This window comes from Liolophura sinensis, chromosome 1 (genome assembly GCF_032854445.1).
Source record: "Liolophura sinensis isolate JHLJ2023 chromosome 1, CUHK_Ljap_v2, whole genome shotgun sequence".
NCBI lineage: Eukaryota > Metazoa > Mollusca > Polyplacophora > Chitonida > Chitonidae > Liolophura > Liolophura sinensis.
In genome coordinates this window covers 23,376,600-23,395,456 of record NC_088295.1, presented here as the reverse complement: position 1 = coordinate 23,395,456, position 18,857 = coordinate 23,376,600, and the positions used below count along the sequence as shown (strand labels likewise).

The 18,857-nt window shown below is 37.9% G+C and overlaps 1 protein-coding gene across 1 annotated transcript; it reads right to left on the bottom strand.

Moving 5' to 3' along the window:
* Window positions 1-7,112: 7,112 nt before the first annotated feature.
* Window positions 7,113-18,351, bottom strand: LOC135471234 (growth factor receptor-bound protein 2-like). The gene is made up of 5 exons (XM_064750365.1): window positions 18,045-18,351; window positions 12,046-12,143; window positions 11,413-11,553; window positions 10,522-10,681; window positions 7,113-9,223 (listed from the first exon to the last, which is right to left on the bottom strand). The coding sequence occupies exons 1-5, from the start codon at window positions 18,120-18,122 to the stop codon at window positions 9,047-9,049; spliced, it is 654 nt and encodes a 217-aa protein (XP_064606435.1). The 5' UTR covers window positions 18,123-18,351; the 3' UTR covers window positions 7,113-9,046.
* Between the last annotated feature and the right edge of the window lie 506 nt (window positions 18,352-18,857).

Genomic DNA, 18,857 nt, shown 5'->3' with positions numbered 1-18,857 from the left:
ATAGCGATTGGCTAATATTACGTAAGTAACATGCTGCGGGACTGCTCAAGGTGATGAAGTGAGTGGAATAGAGTGACTGTCTGAATGGAGACGCTGTTTGGAGTCCTTTATTTATTTATACTTTCTTACGTCAAAAGACGGTAACATAAAAGTGTTACAGAGAGTAGTAGTTTTCAGCACGAATTTCATATCCTATGTATCTCATAAATGCCATATGGTAAATTTATAGCGGAAGAACATTATTACGATTTAAACTTTTCGGAAACTGCGCCGACGACCGACCGAGTAGTGATATCACGCATATCACTAAACATGTTACAGTGAAGCGTCATCAGTAAACGACAAGCACATGGAAGGGTATAATATAGTACAGACAAAATTTATTTACATAACGAAATACATAATTATTTTTTATACCATAGACATGTCAAAAGTTTGCTTTATACAATATATCGTTCAATACGTTAATATTTATAACAAGAATATTATAATTTTAACGATATCTCCTGGTCGAAAGTCGGCCATGTTGACATTTGCAGACAAGAAAAAGTAGTGCCTGTACAACCGAGTTGTAACTTTTGATTGGTCGATTTGATGAATTAAAAGATACACGAATAAATCAAAATGTCGAAATTTATATTACACGTGGTGCATATTAAAACGATATGTCATGCCTTTATTAAATGGAAAAATTAACATTTATGGGATAAATACAGTTAAGGAAGATTTAATAGATATATGACGAAGCATATAACGTCTGTGTTTCAGGTATGATGTTTGATGTTTTGGGACGATATGACGAAGCGTTCTACGTGGCTGGAGCTTTCATGTTTCTTTCTGTTGTGCCCACGTTTATCCCGTACATTGCTCAGAGATATAGACGCTATAAAGAATCTGGAAACGCGGTCAGCTCAGATGCCAACGAGACAGGAGAAACCATCAGCATATCGCCAACGCTAGAACTAAGCTGAGTAGTAGCAAATGCATCCGTTAACATGTTACATTCTCACTACCGACGAGGACGACGTCGGGGGTTCTGTTCCAAACTGCCATGTGTCATACCAAATTCAATAAAAATAGTCGTTCTTGATTCCATTTCTTCATGATTAATTCACAAGGGGTGACAACAGGGATGGTGTGTGTGTGTGGGGGGGGGTGGGGGGCGATGTTCACGCGCAGGGCCAATGAGTTCCGATCAGGACCTACCTGAAGATTACCCGATGAGACGATGAGTACGACACCCTGAATGTGAGGTATACTTCTAACTCATGGATTATTTTAGTAAGAATTAATGTGTTTTCAGACATTATACAGTGTCTAGACTTTAAAACAACAATCTTTTTGCCAGCTCGATGATTTTAATTGTTTTTTTTTAACGTTCAGTTCCTGATAGACAGATACATGTACATCGTAATCCATTCAATAAAACAACGTGTGGAATTGCTTGCATTCACACTATGCCAGTGAAATGGCTCTCTGATGGCAATTTTGTTTATTGTTGTCCATACTTTTACTACACAGTTGGTAGAGCGTCCGCTTCGGGACCGGTAGATCCAGGATCAATCCTTGGTCGAGTCACACCTAAGACTTTAAAACAGGAAGTTGTAACTTCCTCACTTGGCGTCCAGCATGAAGGGGATAGTGCAACGACTGGTTGACCCATATCAGTATAATGGCTCGGGCGGTGCGGCTTACTTGCCTTCGGTAAGTCGTCTCAGTGATGCAGCACTAAATAAAAGAGCGGTGGAAATCCGTCCTGCAACAAGGAGGCACATTACACGTGCATGCACAATATTGATTCCTTCGTCGTCATATGACTGAAAAATTGTTGAGTACGACGTTAAACCCCAATCACTCACTCACTCACTCCATACTTTTACTAAACCGCCAAAATGCATGACCACCAAATACATGCCCCCAGTTATTTTTTAATATATATTCCTTCAGTATCTCTCAATAGTCAAGTGTTTCCAATTAAATATACGCGATATGAAACGTAAATTGTACAACGTACCAACGGCAGAGAACGCGCAAAAGAAGGCAGTGCACACACTTTGTCGGTTGACCAAGTTCCCAGCTTAGGTTGTACTTTAACGGCTTTGAATCGTTACATTCACTAACATGGAACTCAGTCCTGTGACCCGCCCTGTCCTCATATTATCAAATCTGTACCCAACGAAAACATTTTTTCCGTCATCTTTAAGTAATTCTAAATTCATACCAGAAAACAGATCATAACGTCGCAGTTTAACACAAATGTAAAATCTACACATCCCCTTGGACAGCATAAGAACTACGCAGACCGCCATTTTGGAATCACGTCACTCCGTTATTATAGGGAGGACAGCTGCTTTTTTCAAAATTAAGATCATTTTTCAAAATATATTTTGCTTATAGCTCCCGTTCACTATTAGCACAAAAGTTAAAGTTAAGACGCCTACGCATTCGCCCTTTTAATGGTGTACCTTGCATGTTTTAAATTACATCCACGTTCCAAGTTCTTGGCCGACCGACTCGAATCGAAAATCGCCGTTTGCGATGTTTACTTGACCTCATTACGCCAGGTACATTTGTGGCAATTGTGACGTTATATGGTCTTTATTACTCGGCAGTAAGTAGGTGATATGAAGTCAGAATTAATTTCGGATTAGGGGAAATATTGTTTTTGTCCCTTACGGCTTGGACGTGTTGAGGACAGTGCATACGAAAAGACCGAGGTTAGTGAATGAAAGAGTACAGATTTGTATCTCTGAAATGCTAATCTGCATGGAAAAAATATAAAGTCCATTTGCCGCCATATATACTGCTCAGTATTGTTATGTGAACAACTGCCGTCAGCTTCTAAATGTAGCTTTCCACTGTTTACATATGCTGAGTTCAGGGCCTGCTGTCTGCCTCTGCCTTAGAATGTTCCAGAATACGCTCAGTTCGGGGCCTGTTTGTTTACAACAAGTGTTCAAGAATTTTCTTATTCTAGAAAATTCCACCAGTCTATATAAGACCTATGAAAGCAGGCTAAAAGAGGGAGAAAGGAGAATTATTAAGAGTTTTGGATGCTTTCGTTGTGTGTTACTTCAGTAGGCCTTTTGTACTGAATTTTGGTGTCTTTATAGCCTCTGGCTTTATTATATCATATCTCCACCGACCACTTGTTCAGTCTGAACTTGTATATTTAATTTGTACTCTTGTGTACACAGTGCTTATTAGTACACGGACCCTGTCTGTGGAATTTTGTGTATATTTTTCGTCATACACTCAGTTATACTGTGGATTTTCCCTCTTGTGAATATTGCCTCTGTGCATTTGTGCCTTTGTGGTTTTCAGCATTGTGGAATATATGCGTCCGTTTGGACTTGACACCGTTGTACATGTAAATACTTTAGTATAGATACTGCTATCCTTTCTTGTTAAACTTAAGTACTTTAGTATTTGTATAAGTCTTGTTATCTGTTCTTGTTAAAGGTAATAAATTGTTGAAAAATAAAATCTGCTGGTTTTGGTCACTTTTTTATACGGCTAAACTGTCGTGTATTTCGAACAAGCCATCTCTTTATAATGCAGACAGTTTGGGTCGTAACAATATGCACTCATTATACATACAACGGTAAGAACTCGTGAAAGTGACACTTGTATTGTATAGTTTAACGCGATTCTGAACTGAGCAAACTTGCTATTCCTCCCCTGTGTCGCTCATATTGGAGTTCACTTGCATACTTATCTGAAGGTCAAATTCAACACCTTTGTACCACTCATCTTTTAAGGTGTTCCAACTTAAAATTATAAGGACCATCCCCAATGACATTTAAACCTATGCAATTCCCTCATATACATTTGCTTATATACAAAAAAAGGCTGGCTACATACAAAATCGAAGCATGCCGTCTATGTGGTATGCGGTTGTGACAAACAATTGTGACGATATAGTCCTAGGTGAAGAGAACTCGACAACAGCTATATATATGAAACCCATGGTCACCAATCCTGACCGTTGAGTCTATATCTGTATATTAGTAAGGATTTTGTACTTATTTTGAGATTTAAGATCTTATCCTTTCGCTTTTAGTTAAATACGTGACAATCGAAGATCAACCAAAAAAAAAAGTCTGGTGCCAAGTTCCCAGACAGGATTCATTAACAGAATACCTGGCACGATTTCTTTAAAAATAGAAAGGCATGTAACTTGAGCATGTTTTTTGAAGCAGAAGAAATCACCAGTTTTCAACAGATGCTAACAAAAAGTTCACTGCACCCTAAAGCAGTATACGTAATAAATAACATTGTATGTTTGGTCATACCAAAGTTCATTCCCTTAAATCAGTACGCCGGCTATGTCTTTACAGCCTGTATAGGACACGGCATTGTTATAAAATATCTTCTACACTGTAAATTGCTGGTGCTTGTTTACATTACATTTTGGATCACAGTATATAGTCAACAAGAAATACTGGCATAGTTTATGTAATATAGTCGACCTCGGTTAATTCGTATTAATGAACTTGTATGGTGCCTGTATGTGACGTGTCGGTAACTATACATGCTGGTGGTGTGATGGTGTAGAATATCACGAAGATGCTATAAGCCCCATCTGGTAAGGCATAACATATAACCGACTTTCTGACCTAAGGCTACAGAATAACGAAAACGGCGTGAAGGTGATTGAGCCTTCGACCTCTTAAGGCTACACTATACATGGCTGTGGACTGAAGGTCTTTCGACAGATGCCCTTATAATTCTATCTGATAGAAATTGTTTGAAATTCTAGATCTTACTGAAGTTACCATTCTTGGGACGGGGCATCGTGTATGCAGCTTCTTGAGATTGTATCACCTTCATATTTGGCACTATATGTCAACAGGTATGTGTGTAAACTATATGCTCTGAAGAAAACTACCTGGCTGTCCACCGCCTGACATGTATTGCTTTCTGTAAGAGCCCTGTATGGTTCCCGTGCCTTATGTAGATTCTCATGGAAGCTGACTCTTCATCAAGGAGATCGCGAGTTCGACTCCAGTTCGATGTGGCACCACTGAAGCATTGTGTACACGATCTACTCCGCCCATGAACTGGGTGCCTCATTAAGGGCAGTGCGATATTCCAAAAGTGGTAACCTGCATATTCACTCGTGGCACTTTCTGGTGACACTTTCACAAAATGCCATACTTGCTGATATCCACCCACTAGAGGCCTGCATACAAACTTCTGTACCTATGTTCACCAAAGTTTACTTTAGTCACGTGTTTCATATGGTTGCACACTGTATACAGATGACCAATTCCATATGTGGGAAGGCCTCAGCAACCTGCGGATGGTGGTGGGTTTCCCCTGGGCTCTGCCTGGTTTTCTCCCACCATAATGCAGGCCGCCGTCGTGTAAGTGAAATATTCTTGAGCACGTCTTACAACACTAAGCAAATAAATAAAAAATATACTCTATTCTCTTTGCATGTACGTTACGGAATGCTACATATAGCTGCTGTAGACAGCATGCATTTTAAAATACATGCATTTTAAAATATCAACTTCATAAAATATCAACTGAAGAAATCAAGCATATGATCGTAAGTAAAAATCTAATGTTTCCAAAGACTTCCAAAATATCTTGTTCGAAGTAGAATAACCTCTTCGTGAAAACAGATGCAAACGGTCCGCTGTGTTAAAGTGGCTGCATTCCCATTGTGTCTCTCCCGACAGATGGTTGTTGACAGCTGCTCTATAACAGCATCCCCATATGAAGGTTGATGGCTTGTCAGTCACGATAGGCAAACGAGGACGAAGCTCGGCAAACCTGGTGTAAAATTGATAAACAGAGTTAACTTTGTACATATTCCGGCACTGTGGTGTGTATTACACCGGACAAGTTAGTGCTGCGTGACCCATTTGGGTGATTTTTCTGTCGGTTCTCTGGGATATCTCTGCGCCATGACCATATTTGCCTTGCATTCTTATGTCCTTCACAGTCAACATGCATTTAGCTATCATAGGAGATGTAACTAACTTCATTCTGAATCTTCCAACATATTAATAATGGCGTGGTGTGGTTAACGCTTGCATTCCTCAAAGGAATATATTTTCCGAGCAAAAGCAAATCAAGTCAATGCGCAATCTGTTGTTTTTTAAAAATTCCCGCGGTGAAAAGTAAATCAATGCAAGTTTTGACTACTATGATGGTGGAGCTAAATGCTCATTATATCTGTTCCATCTCAAGTTGGATCAAATGTTGCATTATATCAAGTTCATGTGAAGATCAGAGGTTGAATGTATAGGTACACGAGATCAATAGTTTATCAATAACATAACAACAAACATTGTTGCCACACACGTAGTGAGGATTTCCCTTTATTGTAAATCTTTCGTTTTCTGCAAGCATCAATGGCACACATGAAAAATGTTAAAGCCAGAGAATTACTCTTTCAGGACTAATAGCTGTTTTAGTTCTGCCTATATGATGGATCCTATCGGAGCTCGCTTTGATTGGTTAGCTCGCAAATCAATTCAACCAGTAAAAACGCAACCCCTTCCATAAAAATACAATGTGGATTTTATTAGGAGATAAACACCCCTACCTTGAAAAAGAAGTTTCGCCAGCCCTTTTCTACAGCAATGTACACCATCTGATATCCAGCTAAACAATATGACAATATTCAGGACACCTATTTCAATAAAAACAGGCAATAAGGGATGGCTAAGGCTAGCTTTTACTTCATGATCAGCTGTTACTGACAGGATTTGGTCTATCTACATGATCCGAAAAAAAGAGAGAACCATACTGCTGTAGGTATCAAAACATCAAATGTGGAAATGTGCAGTTTGAAAACAATGAAATGTATTGTTAAAAAAGTTAGAACAAAACGAGCTTAATTCCACACTATTCATTATACCATAACCTTGATCATGTGATATATTGATGGTGCAGCTATTAAGTAGAAGGGAAACCCCTGGTCAGGTCCATGATGCAGCCTGCTGGAACATAGTACCTAGCTCTACACAGCACTTCTGTACCAACTACATTTCAATATAGTATGTAATCCATTAATTGACATTTCAGTGGAACAGCTAGTTCCCACTAGGCCCCTGGTCACTTACTGCCACCAAATCAGTTATAGGAGAAAAATGTAAAATGTTTTTATTATTAATTTATTATATAAAGTAGGTTGGCTAACCATTATGCGTTCATATCCCTACAATATGGACCTGCTTACTCAGTCAATCAACCTTGACAAACTTCCTGATTAACAATAATTCAGAAAACAAGTATACAGAAACATAAGCATTATTTAACAGTTCAATAAACACAGATAAAGCTGGGTGCTACACTACACTAGCTGACTTTTGCTAAAACTTAAAAAGAAAAGGAGAGAAAACAAAGACAGTCGTTGTTCAGTCCTGATTGAGACTATACATGAAGCTACAACCACAAAGTGCATCTGCACCAGACTCCCTGTACACTCAGGGCGGCATTTGCATGGCAGTATTTACGCCACTTGAAGTTTTCACTTCAGATACAATCCTAATAACAAGATCATTCACTATTTTTTTTTTAGTAATATACACGTCTTCTATTTACATGTGCAAGCCCTGTACCACTCAAATACCAACAACTAAAGGGATTGGTTCAACAGAACTGCCATATCTTACAATGTCATTAATATCATTACCTCAATAAACATACATTTAGTTCACATTACAAAACTGACCCTTCAGAAACTTTAGCACATTCCATGGTCAATACAGTAACAAACACACTCCTGTGTCCAAGCAAGGGAGTAGAATCAAATACTGGAGCTGAGCCAGCAGGTGCCCTATCAAACACAAGCTGCAGGTCAAAAATTCATTATCAAACATTATACCAGTGTTGTCTGGTCTGTAATCACATCTGTACCTTGTTCATGTAGGTATTATTCTGATTCAGAAGAGTATGTTAACATATCACTGTCCTATTTTGCTGCACTTAGCTCCTGTACAATAAATGCTTAGTAATATTTATACACGCCTACATAATAATGAAGATACAAATAGAAAATAGGGATACGTAGGTAAAAGTATGGAAGCAGAGTTCAGTAGCCATATTATACTAAAGTTCACCGTTGCTTATAATTGCCAGGCAATCAACATAAGATGGGAAACTTATCTTTCCAGAACTTTGGATTTGACCTAGCACTTAAGAGGGTTAGTTTAAAAATAATAGATGCCAGGAAAAACTATCCATTGCTGGTAAAAAGCGCAATACAAAATAACACATATACATAATCATTAGTACAGTCACTGTGATCAATGTACACATTGATGATAATATACAAAAACAGAGAAAGTGAAGAGCTCAACATGAAATCCATGTAACTGCAGCTGACCTTGACTCAGAGGAATATGGTAATGTTTTTGGAAGAATGTCAATGCAAGAAATAGAGCATTCAAGGGATGTAACTCTTGAAAGCTATTGCAGGTAAGAAAAATAACGCATACAGGTTATACACCACATACTTTTGCAGTCTGATGAAAAATTCATCGCCTCTATGGCTACTCAACAAGAAAAGACTAAATTTAGACACAGTGGTAATAATGACCACAATAATAAGTTGAGCCTTAAGAAATCATTAAGACCTTAAGAGAAAACAGCGAGGAACAAACACAGAGCTAGAACACAGAGAAATGTCATAAGCACAACAGTCACAAAATCTGGCAAAGACCACGTGATAAATATACAGTCAGTGAAGATCACTATAAAATCTAACCATCGTCTTTTTACACAAAGTCTGGACCACTGGAACCAAACAATTAGATATACATGTACTTTGGAGGCAGCCAAATTCCAAGCATATCAGTGAGCATTTGGCGATGAATTTGAACCAAGCACTAACTTGGTTCCATGGTGAAGTGTAATTGGTATGTCAGACCATTCAAAGTTGGCTATCAGTGATGTCCTGGACTCTGCAACACGCACTCCACCACACCTCACCAGACTCTGTAATATTGTGCAAATTTCCTGCCATTTTGTCGGTATACAGTTCAACAAGTCAACAATGTATGTGTGGCCAACAGGTCGGCGGGTGTTAGTTAGTTGTGGATTTGACGTATGTCGCAGGGAACATTCCTGTTTTCCCATTACACTCTCCGTGCCACCAGTTTGGATCGTCGTCCACCAATACACAAATCTCATCACCACATTTAAACGCCAACTCGTCTTGCTCTTGGGGATCAAAATCGTACACCGCCTTTACCTTCTTTACCTGTCAATATAAATACCTCTTGTTAGACATATTTCAATGTTATCAAGATGATATCAAAAACAGGACAAGACAGATTTACTACTGTCACCTGGCCCAACAACTGCCACAGAAATGTTCCAGTTAACATTTTGTGCCTGTGATGAGCTTGTAGTTTTTGATGACACAGACTGTGAGTACAAGCTTATCTTTCTTGACTTTTAACAGTAGGTATGACTGACTAGACTTCATAAAGATCAATGGTGTGCTGTTAGAAATTCAGAGTTTTCAAAAATTCCTCAACCGGAAGAAATGTTTCTTAAAAATGGCTTTAATTAGGTAACCCACATTTGCTTAATAACAATTATTTGCTTAACCCATAAGTTATGCAAAAACTTTATGCCAAAAAAGTTGTGCAAAAATGTTATTTAGCTGGGTTTTGGCCCAGTCATAAAGTCCCTCTGACTTCATTTGTCGTTTGTTTTGTAAATGTTCATAGTTTTGAACTGAATGCAGAATAGCACCTTTCAACAAGTGCCACCTGCATGTAGTATTAATCAGATGTTAGCTCCATTCCTTACAACTCAACAGAGCTACTGTGCTCTCTGTGTCCACTTCCACAAAGAAAGCTCCTCGGAATCATCACTTTTGAAAAGTTTTCTGACAGCTGATTTAGAAGACATGCCACCAGTTTCACAACTACTTTCTGTGCAGTATCAATTTAGGCCTTGTTCTTGCAGTACGATGTGGTTGAACACTATGTGCAAACTGTTCAACTCCTGACACAGTTTGAGCGGAACATGAGAATGGTGTGAATTATTCCCTCTTGGATTCTTGATGATTAACTCCCTTTTTACCACTCCTCTCGAAGATGTGAAAAGTCTGTCCCTGAGCCCAGAGAAATGTGTTGAAATACTTCTTTGTTATTTTTGGCACGAAAAAAAGAAATTCAAGTTATTTTAATTATGCACATCCTACGTTCAATGATTGTACACACGAAACTGCAAGGCTAGACATTTCTGGAAAATTACTGGTACAGAGCTTGCTGGGTCTTGCAAATGCTAGAAAAACCTGTGCCTGTTACACATGCAATCATGGTATCCTAGTGAAGTACCCCTATGCATGTAAATCAAATTATAATGGTTCACACTGATAGCTCAAACTGTTTCTCCAAGATTATCTAACAACTTTTTGTTAAATAAAGAAAGCAAGAATGCAGCTGCAACAAAATAGAGATTAAAGTTCTTTCCCTGTGTGATATTTTTTCACAACATTCCTAACTTACTCAAAGAATAGGATAAACAGAGGCAGTTGAGACTCACCTTTTCTAAGTTTCTGAGGACAATAAACTGTGACCGGCTAACTGACGATGATCTGTGATACTCCACCATTTCATTCAGGGATTCAAACTTCACAACCCACAAAAAATACTTTCCACCACCATCCCTAAGGACTTTGAAATGCTGCACTGAATCACCATACCTACAAGAAAAGGCAAAATTATAACCTGACACAAACTATTGAGACACATCTCCTACTGGTTGCCAACATTTATAAAAAATTCTCAAAATCATGTCAATACAGAGTGTTCGTTAAAATTAAATTAAATACAGTATCTTACAGTTTGAACATATTAAAGTAAACTGAGTGGACTACGACTATTTTCTGTATTTTGTTATTACTTCAAGATTTCGGGATTGTCCACACATGACATGCCTACAATACCTTTTTTTTTTGATGATCACAAAAATCAAAACAAGAAGTATGTTACAGGAAGGATATTGTATTTGATGCATTAAATTTTTCAACAGATATTTTAAATGTGACACTGTAAGACAACAAGAAACTGTGGGTTGAGTGGTACATATCTATATGTATATGCTTGTGGTTTTACGTGGTACTTGACAATTTTTCAGTCACATGACGAGGAGTCATTAGACATGTGCACGTATATTGTGTCTTCTTGTGGCAGGGTGAGTCCATACAGCCCTGGTGCGACCGTCACTGAAATATCATGCCAAAGACGCCAGACATGACAACCCACCAACCAGTAATGTTTCCATACTATCACTCCTCAGTGCTGAGCGCCAAGAGTGGCAGCAAGAAGTACTACTTTTTTTTAGTCTTTGGTATGACCCGATCTCGATTTGATTCAGGTCGTGATCAAGTGGTAAAAATTCTTCCGTCATAATGGTCATATACATTAGCCTTACTTGACAGACAGAGAAAAATCTCCAGGGGCACTCTCGCTGTTCCGTATAAGAAAGGCTCCATCTTTGTGTACATATCTATCATTCTTCCTTGCCAGAAGTAAATTTTCTGATTCTGCTCTTGTCAAGTTTCCTAAAAACCAGCTGAAAGACGAAAGTATATTCAAAAAATTTCAAATCCTGGGTGAGGGAGTATTTAATTTTTCACTCTGTACAAGGTTTGACATACTGGTATTTCAAAAACTGGAGACAAGTTACAGAGCAGGCAGACAGAGCCCAGTGCTACCTGTGAATGACGATTCAGCTTTTGAATAAATTTATCAGGCTTAGATGCAAACTTAAAAGTGAGTCACCTCTTCAACACTTTAAAATTTAGGATTAACAGTCATTTCTTTCTCACGTTACAAAACTAAATAAATTTACACATAAATATAAATACATGTTGTAGTCTAGAGATTATAAAACACAAATCTAAATCTATGATTTCTACAAAGCTTAAAGTTAAAGAGCTAAAAACAAAATCTCATTTAAAATTAAACTGCCTGCATGAATAAATCCCATGTAACCTTGTCCGTTTACTACTGCAATTTTTCTTAAAACATACAGTAAAGCAGCAGACAGGAAGTATCTACTCACTCATGTGGCTCCATCTCAATATAGTTTTTGGGGATAAATCCTTCTCTTCCATGCTGCTCTGCTTTATACCAGTTCTGGTCTTCATCAAAACTTAACACCTAAAGAAAAATAAATGAAGCTTAGAACACTATATACTCAAATGTTCCTCTAGAAAATAATAAAACTGTATACACAAAGAGTCATATTGGTAATATACGGTTTAATAAAGGGACATAAAGTCTCACAGGCAGTTTCACCATTCTCTTCCTTTCCTTAGAATGTTGCTATTTAAATTTCCACTTTGTACACAAATACATTATAATATACAAAATCAATGTATGTATTTCTACATATATATATACATGAAAAACTACTCTGCAAGTTATGGATCCTAAAAATATGATTCTTGATAAAACTGTTTGGCCAGTTTCAGGGATTTTTCAATGAACACACAAATGTAGGTACAATTTTATCAGCCTCTAGACCACAGATAATTATTGTCCGGTACGCATATGTCCAACTAAACACCATGAAATATGCATACACTGGAATAAATTCAAACCTGTGGTATTTCATGTGGCTGCAATTGCACATGTGTATAATGCTATACATTTAGCTGAAATAATTACCACAATAAGTCACGAAATCAGGCCAAACAAACAGGCCATAAAGGAAATTAAATTTTAATCCTTAAATCATTTTCCTATGAATAAATCCTTGTGACATTGTTATACTAACATGCTGATGACACTTTTAAGTACATTTATATATGACTCAAAAATTCAACGGTTTCCTCTTTTTAACAAATAATTTTAAAGAGCCTTCACTATAAGTACAATATGTTCAAGAATATCCAATGGCCTTTAATTTCACACATTTTATTCACATATTTTTCACACCTTTTTCACAACTGTTTGATCTGATCTGATCGTCACTTTTCATGGGTGGGGAAAAGAGTTCCTGAGGCTCCAAACACTGTGGCAAACCTTATGTTAGATTAAGTTCTTATAGCTCCAAGATTGGTTGGTTATGTTCTCAGCTTAGCTTCCACATTAACCATTCTGAATCGCTACACTAGGCATCCTGATTCATCATATTTTACCGTATATGCTTGGAGTGACGGAATGGACATAAATGTTGAAATTCAACCATAATTATATGCATTTCTGATGTAAAGAACACTAAAATGTGGAATTCAGACACAACTATATGTGATGTCCAATGGTTTAAATGTTCATATCGGACAGCCTGGGAATTAGAGGAAGTACAGCATATTAGCTTAGGTCATGACAGCCCTGTGCAGTCAGCTTCAGCTATGTGGGGGTTCCCAGCACAAGTTGAGCCCCAAGTTTGATGGCTTAGATTTACTGCATTAATCAGCACAACTTCAACCACCAGAAGAACCAGAGAGTGGAGCAGTAAACTGACAGGAAATAACCACTATTATCCCCCCATTAGGTTAACAGTATCAGACATACGGTACATAGCTTAGAATGAATGGGAACACAGCTTTAATGCAAGCCTGACATGTCAAATTTAGTTGCAGTGGTTAACATGCGCTAAGGCGAAAAGTCTCTACCAGTATTTAACAGTTGACAGCCTCTGCTGGCACTGAAGACCCAAAAGCACAAAACAGTCATTTTTGTATATATATATATATTTTTACACAAACAAACAGAAACGCATTCTCTCCAACTAGCAGGGGGTTAGCCAGAAATACAAAAGAGGGTGTCCAAGCATCCCTTTTTGAGGCCATTTTGTTACAACAGGTTGTCCATATTTCATTTTCCCCTATCTCTCCCACGTTGAAAGTGCTGAAAACAGGGCGTCCAAATAACACCAGTTTTCTATATTTCTAGATCTCGTCCTAGATGGGTTATTGGCTAACCCTATGCCAACTAGTTTAAAGAAAATTACTATTTGGTTACACTGCATCATATGCATAGATCAAAGTTATCACTTATCAATAGCCTATGCCCCCATCTTCCTACATCCTAAACAAATACAATTTTCTAATCAGCATTTCTATGCATGTAATAATGAATCACTTACCAGAAGTTGGTTAATACAAGGAATGAATAACCAACAACAGTGGTAAAAAATCACACCCCATCCTAAATATACTGTAAGGAAATCCTAAAATACTTGACAAGCTAAACGAACCTTCTAATCAATTTTACATAGGAAAGAACATGTATTCACATGAGATGATCTGATGTCATTATACAATATGAAAAATAAGGACCGTTCATCATCCATGTGACATTTAGTGGGAACTGAAACAAATCGGATATCTTCACCATGACTGAATACATAGAGGATATGTAATGAGTGACCCAAAGATATTTATTTGATTTATTCATTTATTTGATTGGTGTTTTTACGCCGTACTCAAGAATATTTCACTTATACGACGGCAGCCAGCATTATGGTGGGTGGAAACCGGGCACAGCCCGGGGGAAACCCACAACCATCTGCTGGTTGCTGCCAGACCTTCCCACATACGGCCGGAGAGGAAGCCAGCATGAGCTGGACTTGAACTCACAGTGACCGCATTGGTGTGAGGCTCCTGGGTCATTATGCTGCGCTAGCATGCTAACCGACTGAGCCACGGAGGCCCCCCCAAAGATATCAAATTTATTGAACAAGAGTAGTAGTTTTTATCTATTCCGAGCCTCCGGCGAAAAACAAATGAAAACTACTACTCGAGTTCAATAAATTTGATATCAAAGGTCACAAATTTCATATCCTATTTGTCCCATAAATGCCTTATTGTAAATTTATGGCGGAAAAAATCATTAAGATTTAAACTTTTCAGAAGCTGCACCGACGTCTAACTGCGTAGTGTCTCAGTAAGTGACAAGTACATGGCGGAGTATAATATAGTACAGACAAAATTTATTTACATAACGACTTTTTTATACCACAGACATGTCAAAAGTTTGCTTTATACAATATGTCATTCAATAGGTCAATATTTAGAACAAGAATATCACATTTTACTACAGAAAAAATTAATGTCTCACACTGAGTACATGTGGTGCAACTTTCAAAAAAAAAAAACTGACACAAAAAATGAAGGTTAAACAAGCGAAACAGTCTAGAGACTTTTGATTTCTAACAGAATTTAAGTATGGTAGATATTATTGGTTTCATCTGGATGATGTCAAATATTAGGGAAGGACAAAGTTTTAGGCCTACAGAACAATGTTAAGAAAAATAATGGCCTACCCAATGTTTCCATTCTGTGGGTTTTACTTAGCCTTCGTGGCAATAGGTACATGTATATGTAGTAGTCAATGGCGAGGATTTCCACATTGATTCGTTTATCTCTTGTCACATTTATAACTCTGGCGTGTCCTTTTTTGTCAATTTTTACAATACACGGACCAATCAAAATGTCGGAATTTATATTACACATGGTGCAAACAAAAACGATACATTTTGGGGGTAAATACATGTATCTGTATATGACAAAGGTGTTTTGAAACATGAAAAGTCACTTCTTAGCTTCAAGGTTCTCTTGATTAATGTTAATGTCAGATTTGACTCTATACAAGTACATCAATATCATGACTACTAAAACTGTGTGATAGGAAGAAAAGCTGGAACCTAAAGATTTCACATTTATTCACAATCATCTAAGCGTGTTGTTTGGAGGAATTGATTCTACATACTATTTTCAAGTACTTGTTGACTGTGTTCATATGTCAACATCATATTAACAGTATACAAACATCGGACAGATTTGCTCTACAGAAGTGGAATAGTTTGCAGGTCTAGAACTTCTAAAACCAATGCAGCAATCGATTCCGGCAAAGACTCACGTCACCTTTGCGTATGAGAATCCACATGGATTCGCGCAGAAGAAGTGTTTATTTCTTTCTTCTTAGGCGTTCCACAAGGAACATGATGAATTCTGTAATTAACGTACATCACACGGAAATGATTATGGCCATTCGGTTACATCGCTTGGAAACGATTATGGCCAGTCGGTTTCAACTTCCGTTGGTTAAATTTGCTCCAATCTCCTTGACTGGTTGAGTCGGGAAATTTTGGCCAATGGCAGTGGGGGATACAAGACACAATCTTTTAACACTTAAATACATGCAAAACCGTAGCGGTGACAACCTCTGCCGCTGCAGTTGTGTTCACCGAGCACTCAAAAGAATTTAAAATCAATTGAACAGTCCTCGCCTGTGCTGAATATACACATGGTAAATTCAAGGTTACTCTTAATATTCTCAATTATGATAATAATAGGGGCTTAGTCAGCCTTTTGGATGGACAATTCCAGCAAGGAGACAAGAAAAACCCTGTCAGAACCCAAAGCATCCAGGGCCCTACGCTAGCCTGAGTGGGCTGGGATAATGGACTGACACTTTTTCAGTTCTGACTAACCCACCAGATAATAATAAAGCAAAGCAGAAGATTATACCAATGTTTATAAAAACAGCAGAGGTGTACTCACACTGTATGTCAAATAGACAGGTCTTTTCCTTGGTAACCGTTGCAGTAAAAATGTGCATGTTTTCGGCGAAAAAAGCGAAATGTATATCCCAAAAAGGCCTTTGGCAATAGGAAAAGCACCTCAGAGACAATTATAAGTTCATATTTCATGATTCGGGGCATAAGGCTTTGTTGGCAATCTGTCAGATGTGTCAGAAACATTGTGAGAAGATAATAAAGTCATTCAGAAGCAAAACTGTTGCAGATGTTGAGACATTTGGACAAGAAGGCACGTGGCACCTCGTGAAGCAAAACCTGCAACGGAACATTGATTCAGGCCGTCATAAAAAGTGCACTGAATATGAGACAAGCGAGCCAGTTTGTCAAAAGCAAAAAAATCATGATGGTACGGCGTAAAACACCAATCAAATGAAAAAAGAAATAATACAAGTTATCTTGAATCCTCAACCTTCTTATATAGAAAGTGTATAGTTTGTCACATTTTGAGGGTCTGATTTTGTCCAAGTTTAGAAAATATCCCTTCCTGAAAGTCTGGCAACCCATGTACACAATCAAATTATTTTGGTATAGATTACATTTGTCCAAGGAAATAATGCTCTTTTGAGCTTTGGAGTATTCGGATTCTCGCAGTCTTGAACAAAATTTTAAACCTGCGGTCAAACAGCGAGAGCTGGATTTGAACATTCATCCTCACTGGTCATGGACTTTCTGGTGACAGGTCGCAGCGAGATGGCGCTTTAATCATCTGAGTCAGTGAGGCTCTCATCACACAGGTGCTTGTTAAGTAACATGTGCTTGTTCATCAATAATTTGCCTACACGGTGGTGCATAGTTTAGGCGTGGATGGCACCAGTTTGACATTTTCAAATGGCTACAAAGTTCATTTTTACTTCACACTCATTGCCAGCTCATTTAAACCTGGCTACAAGGTTCTTTCCAAATCTCTGAGTATAGACAGTCATTGCTAGCCTTAATACCCTAATGCAGACATTATGGACTACATGTGCATGTACCCTCATGGGTGTCATTCATTTTATGATATCAAAGATTTTATACTCTACCTGGTTCCTACAGGTGGATTAAGACATTAACTTTCAAACATGGAATTCTTTGCTGTACTTACCACTATTTACTAAACTACAGTCAGTACTAGTATTACGAGCACCTTCCTGTTTTATGTTCACGTCTACACTGACAAAGTTAATGAATGTAATGAAAATTCTGCGATTTATGTCAACAGCAGAAAACAACTGCAGACAAGACTTGTCAATCAAAACACATTGTTGAATTACAACATACAGCCTTTATTCTTGATTCTGTCTGTGACTTAACACATATAGGGCCCAAAGTCACAAACATAAAGTGGAAATCCTAATGAAAGTACACCAGGAAGTGGTGACTACCTAACATGAATGATACACTAGAAAAATCCACAACTCATCTGACAGTCGATGTGCTTTATACCCTAATCTTTACATATTTAGCCTTGAGTCTACAGCTTATATAAAATTCCAATTTAGTAGTTCCCTTCAAAAGAAACAAAAGAATACCTTCAAAGTGGTTCCTTTCTTAAAGCAAAGTTCGTCATCTGCCGTTGCTTCAAAATCGTGCTTGGCTTTAGCCTCCATCTTGAAACACCAGTGACCCTCTCAAAAGAGACGTATTCTTACGCTTCCCTTAGTTTTGTTAGATTCACCAGCCCCTTTGATGGTTTAGTGCCTTCTTCTTGAGAGAAACCAATGGTGACAAACAAGTCTTAACATCTGCTGACCCTGCCAGACACACTTTCTTCGGTTTTGGCAATGTTTTGACGGGAAGAACTATTTCTTCTCTTGTATCTACAATCGCACTTGCTGACCTACTTGGCAAACCTTCGTAAGGGAAATAACTCATGATTTAGACATAAACTCTGTTCGGCCATGAAACATTGACGCCAGACAATTTCAGAGTATAACATATTCTAATTGATTATGAATAAAAACAATGTATGTCTAAAGTGTTTTATTCGACAAAAATGCTGAAAATATGGCATGTTTTGTAAACCATATCTCCAGAGTGTACGTTCAATGTGCGCACGATACCGGCAGAGGTTTTCTAATATAACTCTGCAAGGAGGTGACTATTCTGCAATATTTTGGTCTCTAGGCTCAAGCTTTAAAACGCATGCATGGACGAATGCATTGTAGCTGCTCTGTTGATTGTTCTCACTAGCTATATCATCATGACCGTTTTATCAATGCATATAATGCAACCCTCGACATGAAGTATATCAGAAAATTAGCTTTCAGTTTGCAGGAATTATTAAAGGTATAGAAGGGCCTAACCAAAACTACATGATATAGGCCTACTAAGTTCCAAGCCTA

Coding starts and splice junctions, on each gene's coding strand:
- LOC135471234 (XM_064750365.1), bottom strand. CDS start 18,122: ATGGAGGCTAAAGCCAAGCACGATTTTGAAGCAACGGCAGATGACGAA. Junction 11,554..12,045: donor ATTGAGATGGAGCCACATGA/GTGAGTAGATAC, acceptor TTCGTCTTTCAG/CTGGTTTTTAGGAAACTTGA. Junction 9,224..10,521: donor TCCTCAGAAACTTAGAAAAG/GTGAGTCTCAAC, acceptor TTATATTGACAG/GTAAAGAAGGTAAAGGCGGT.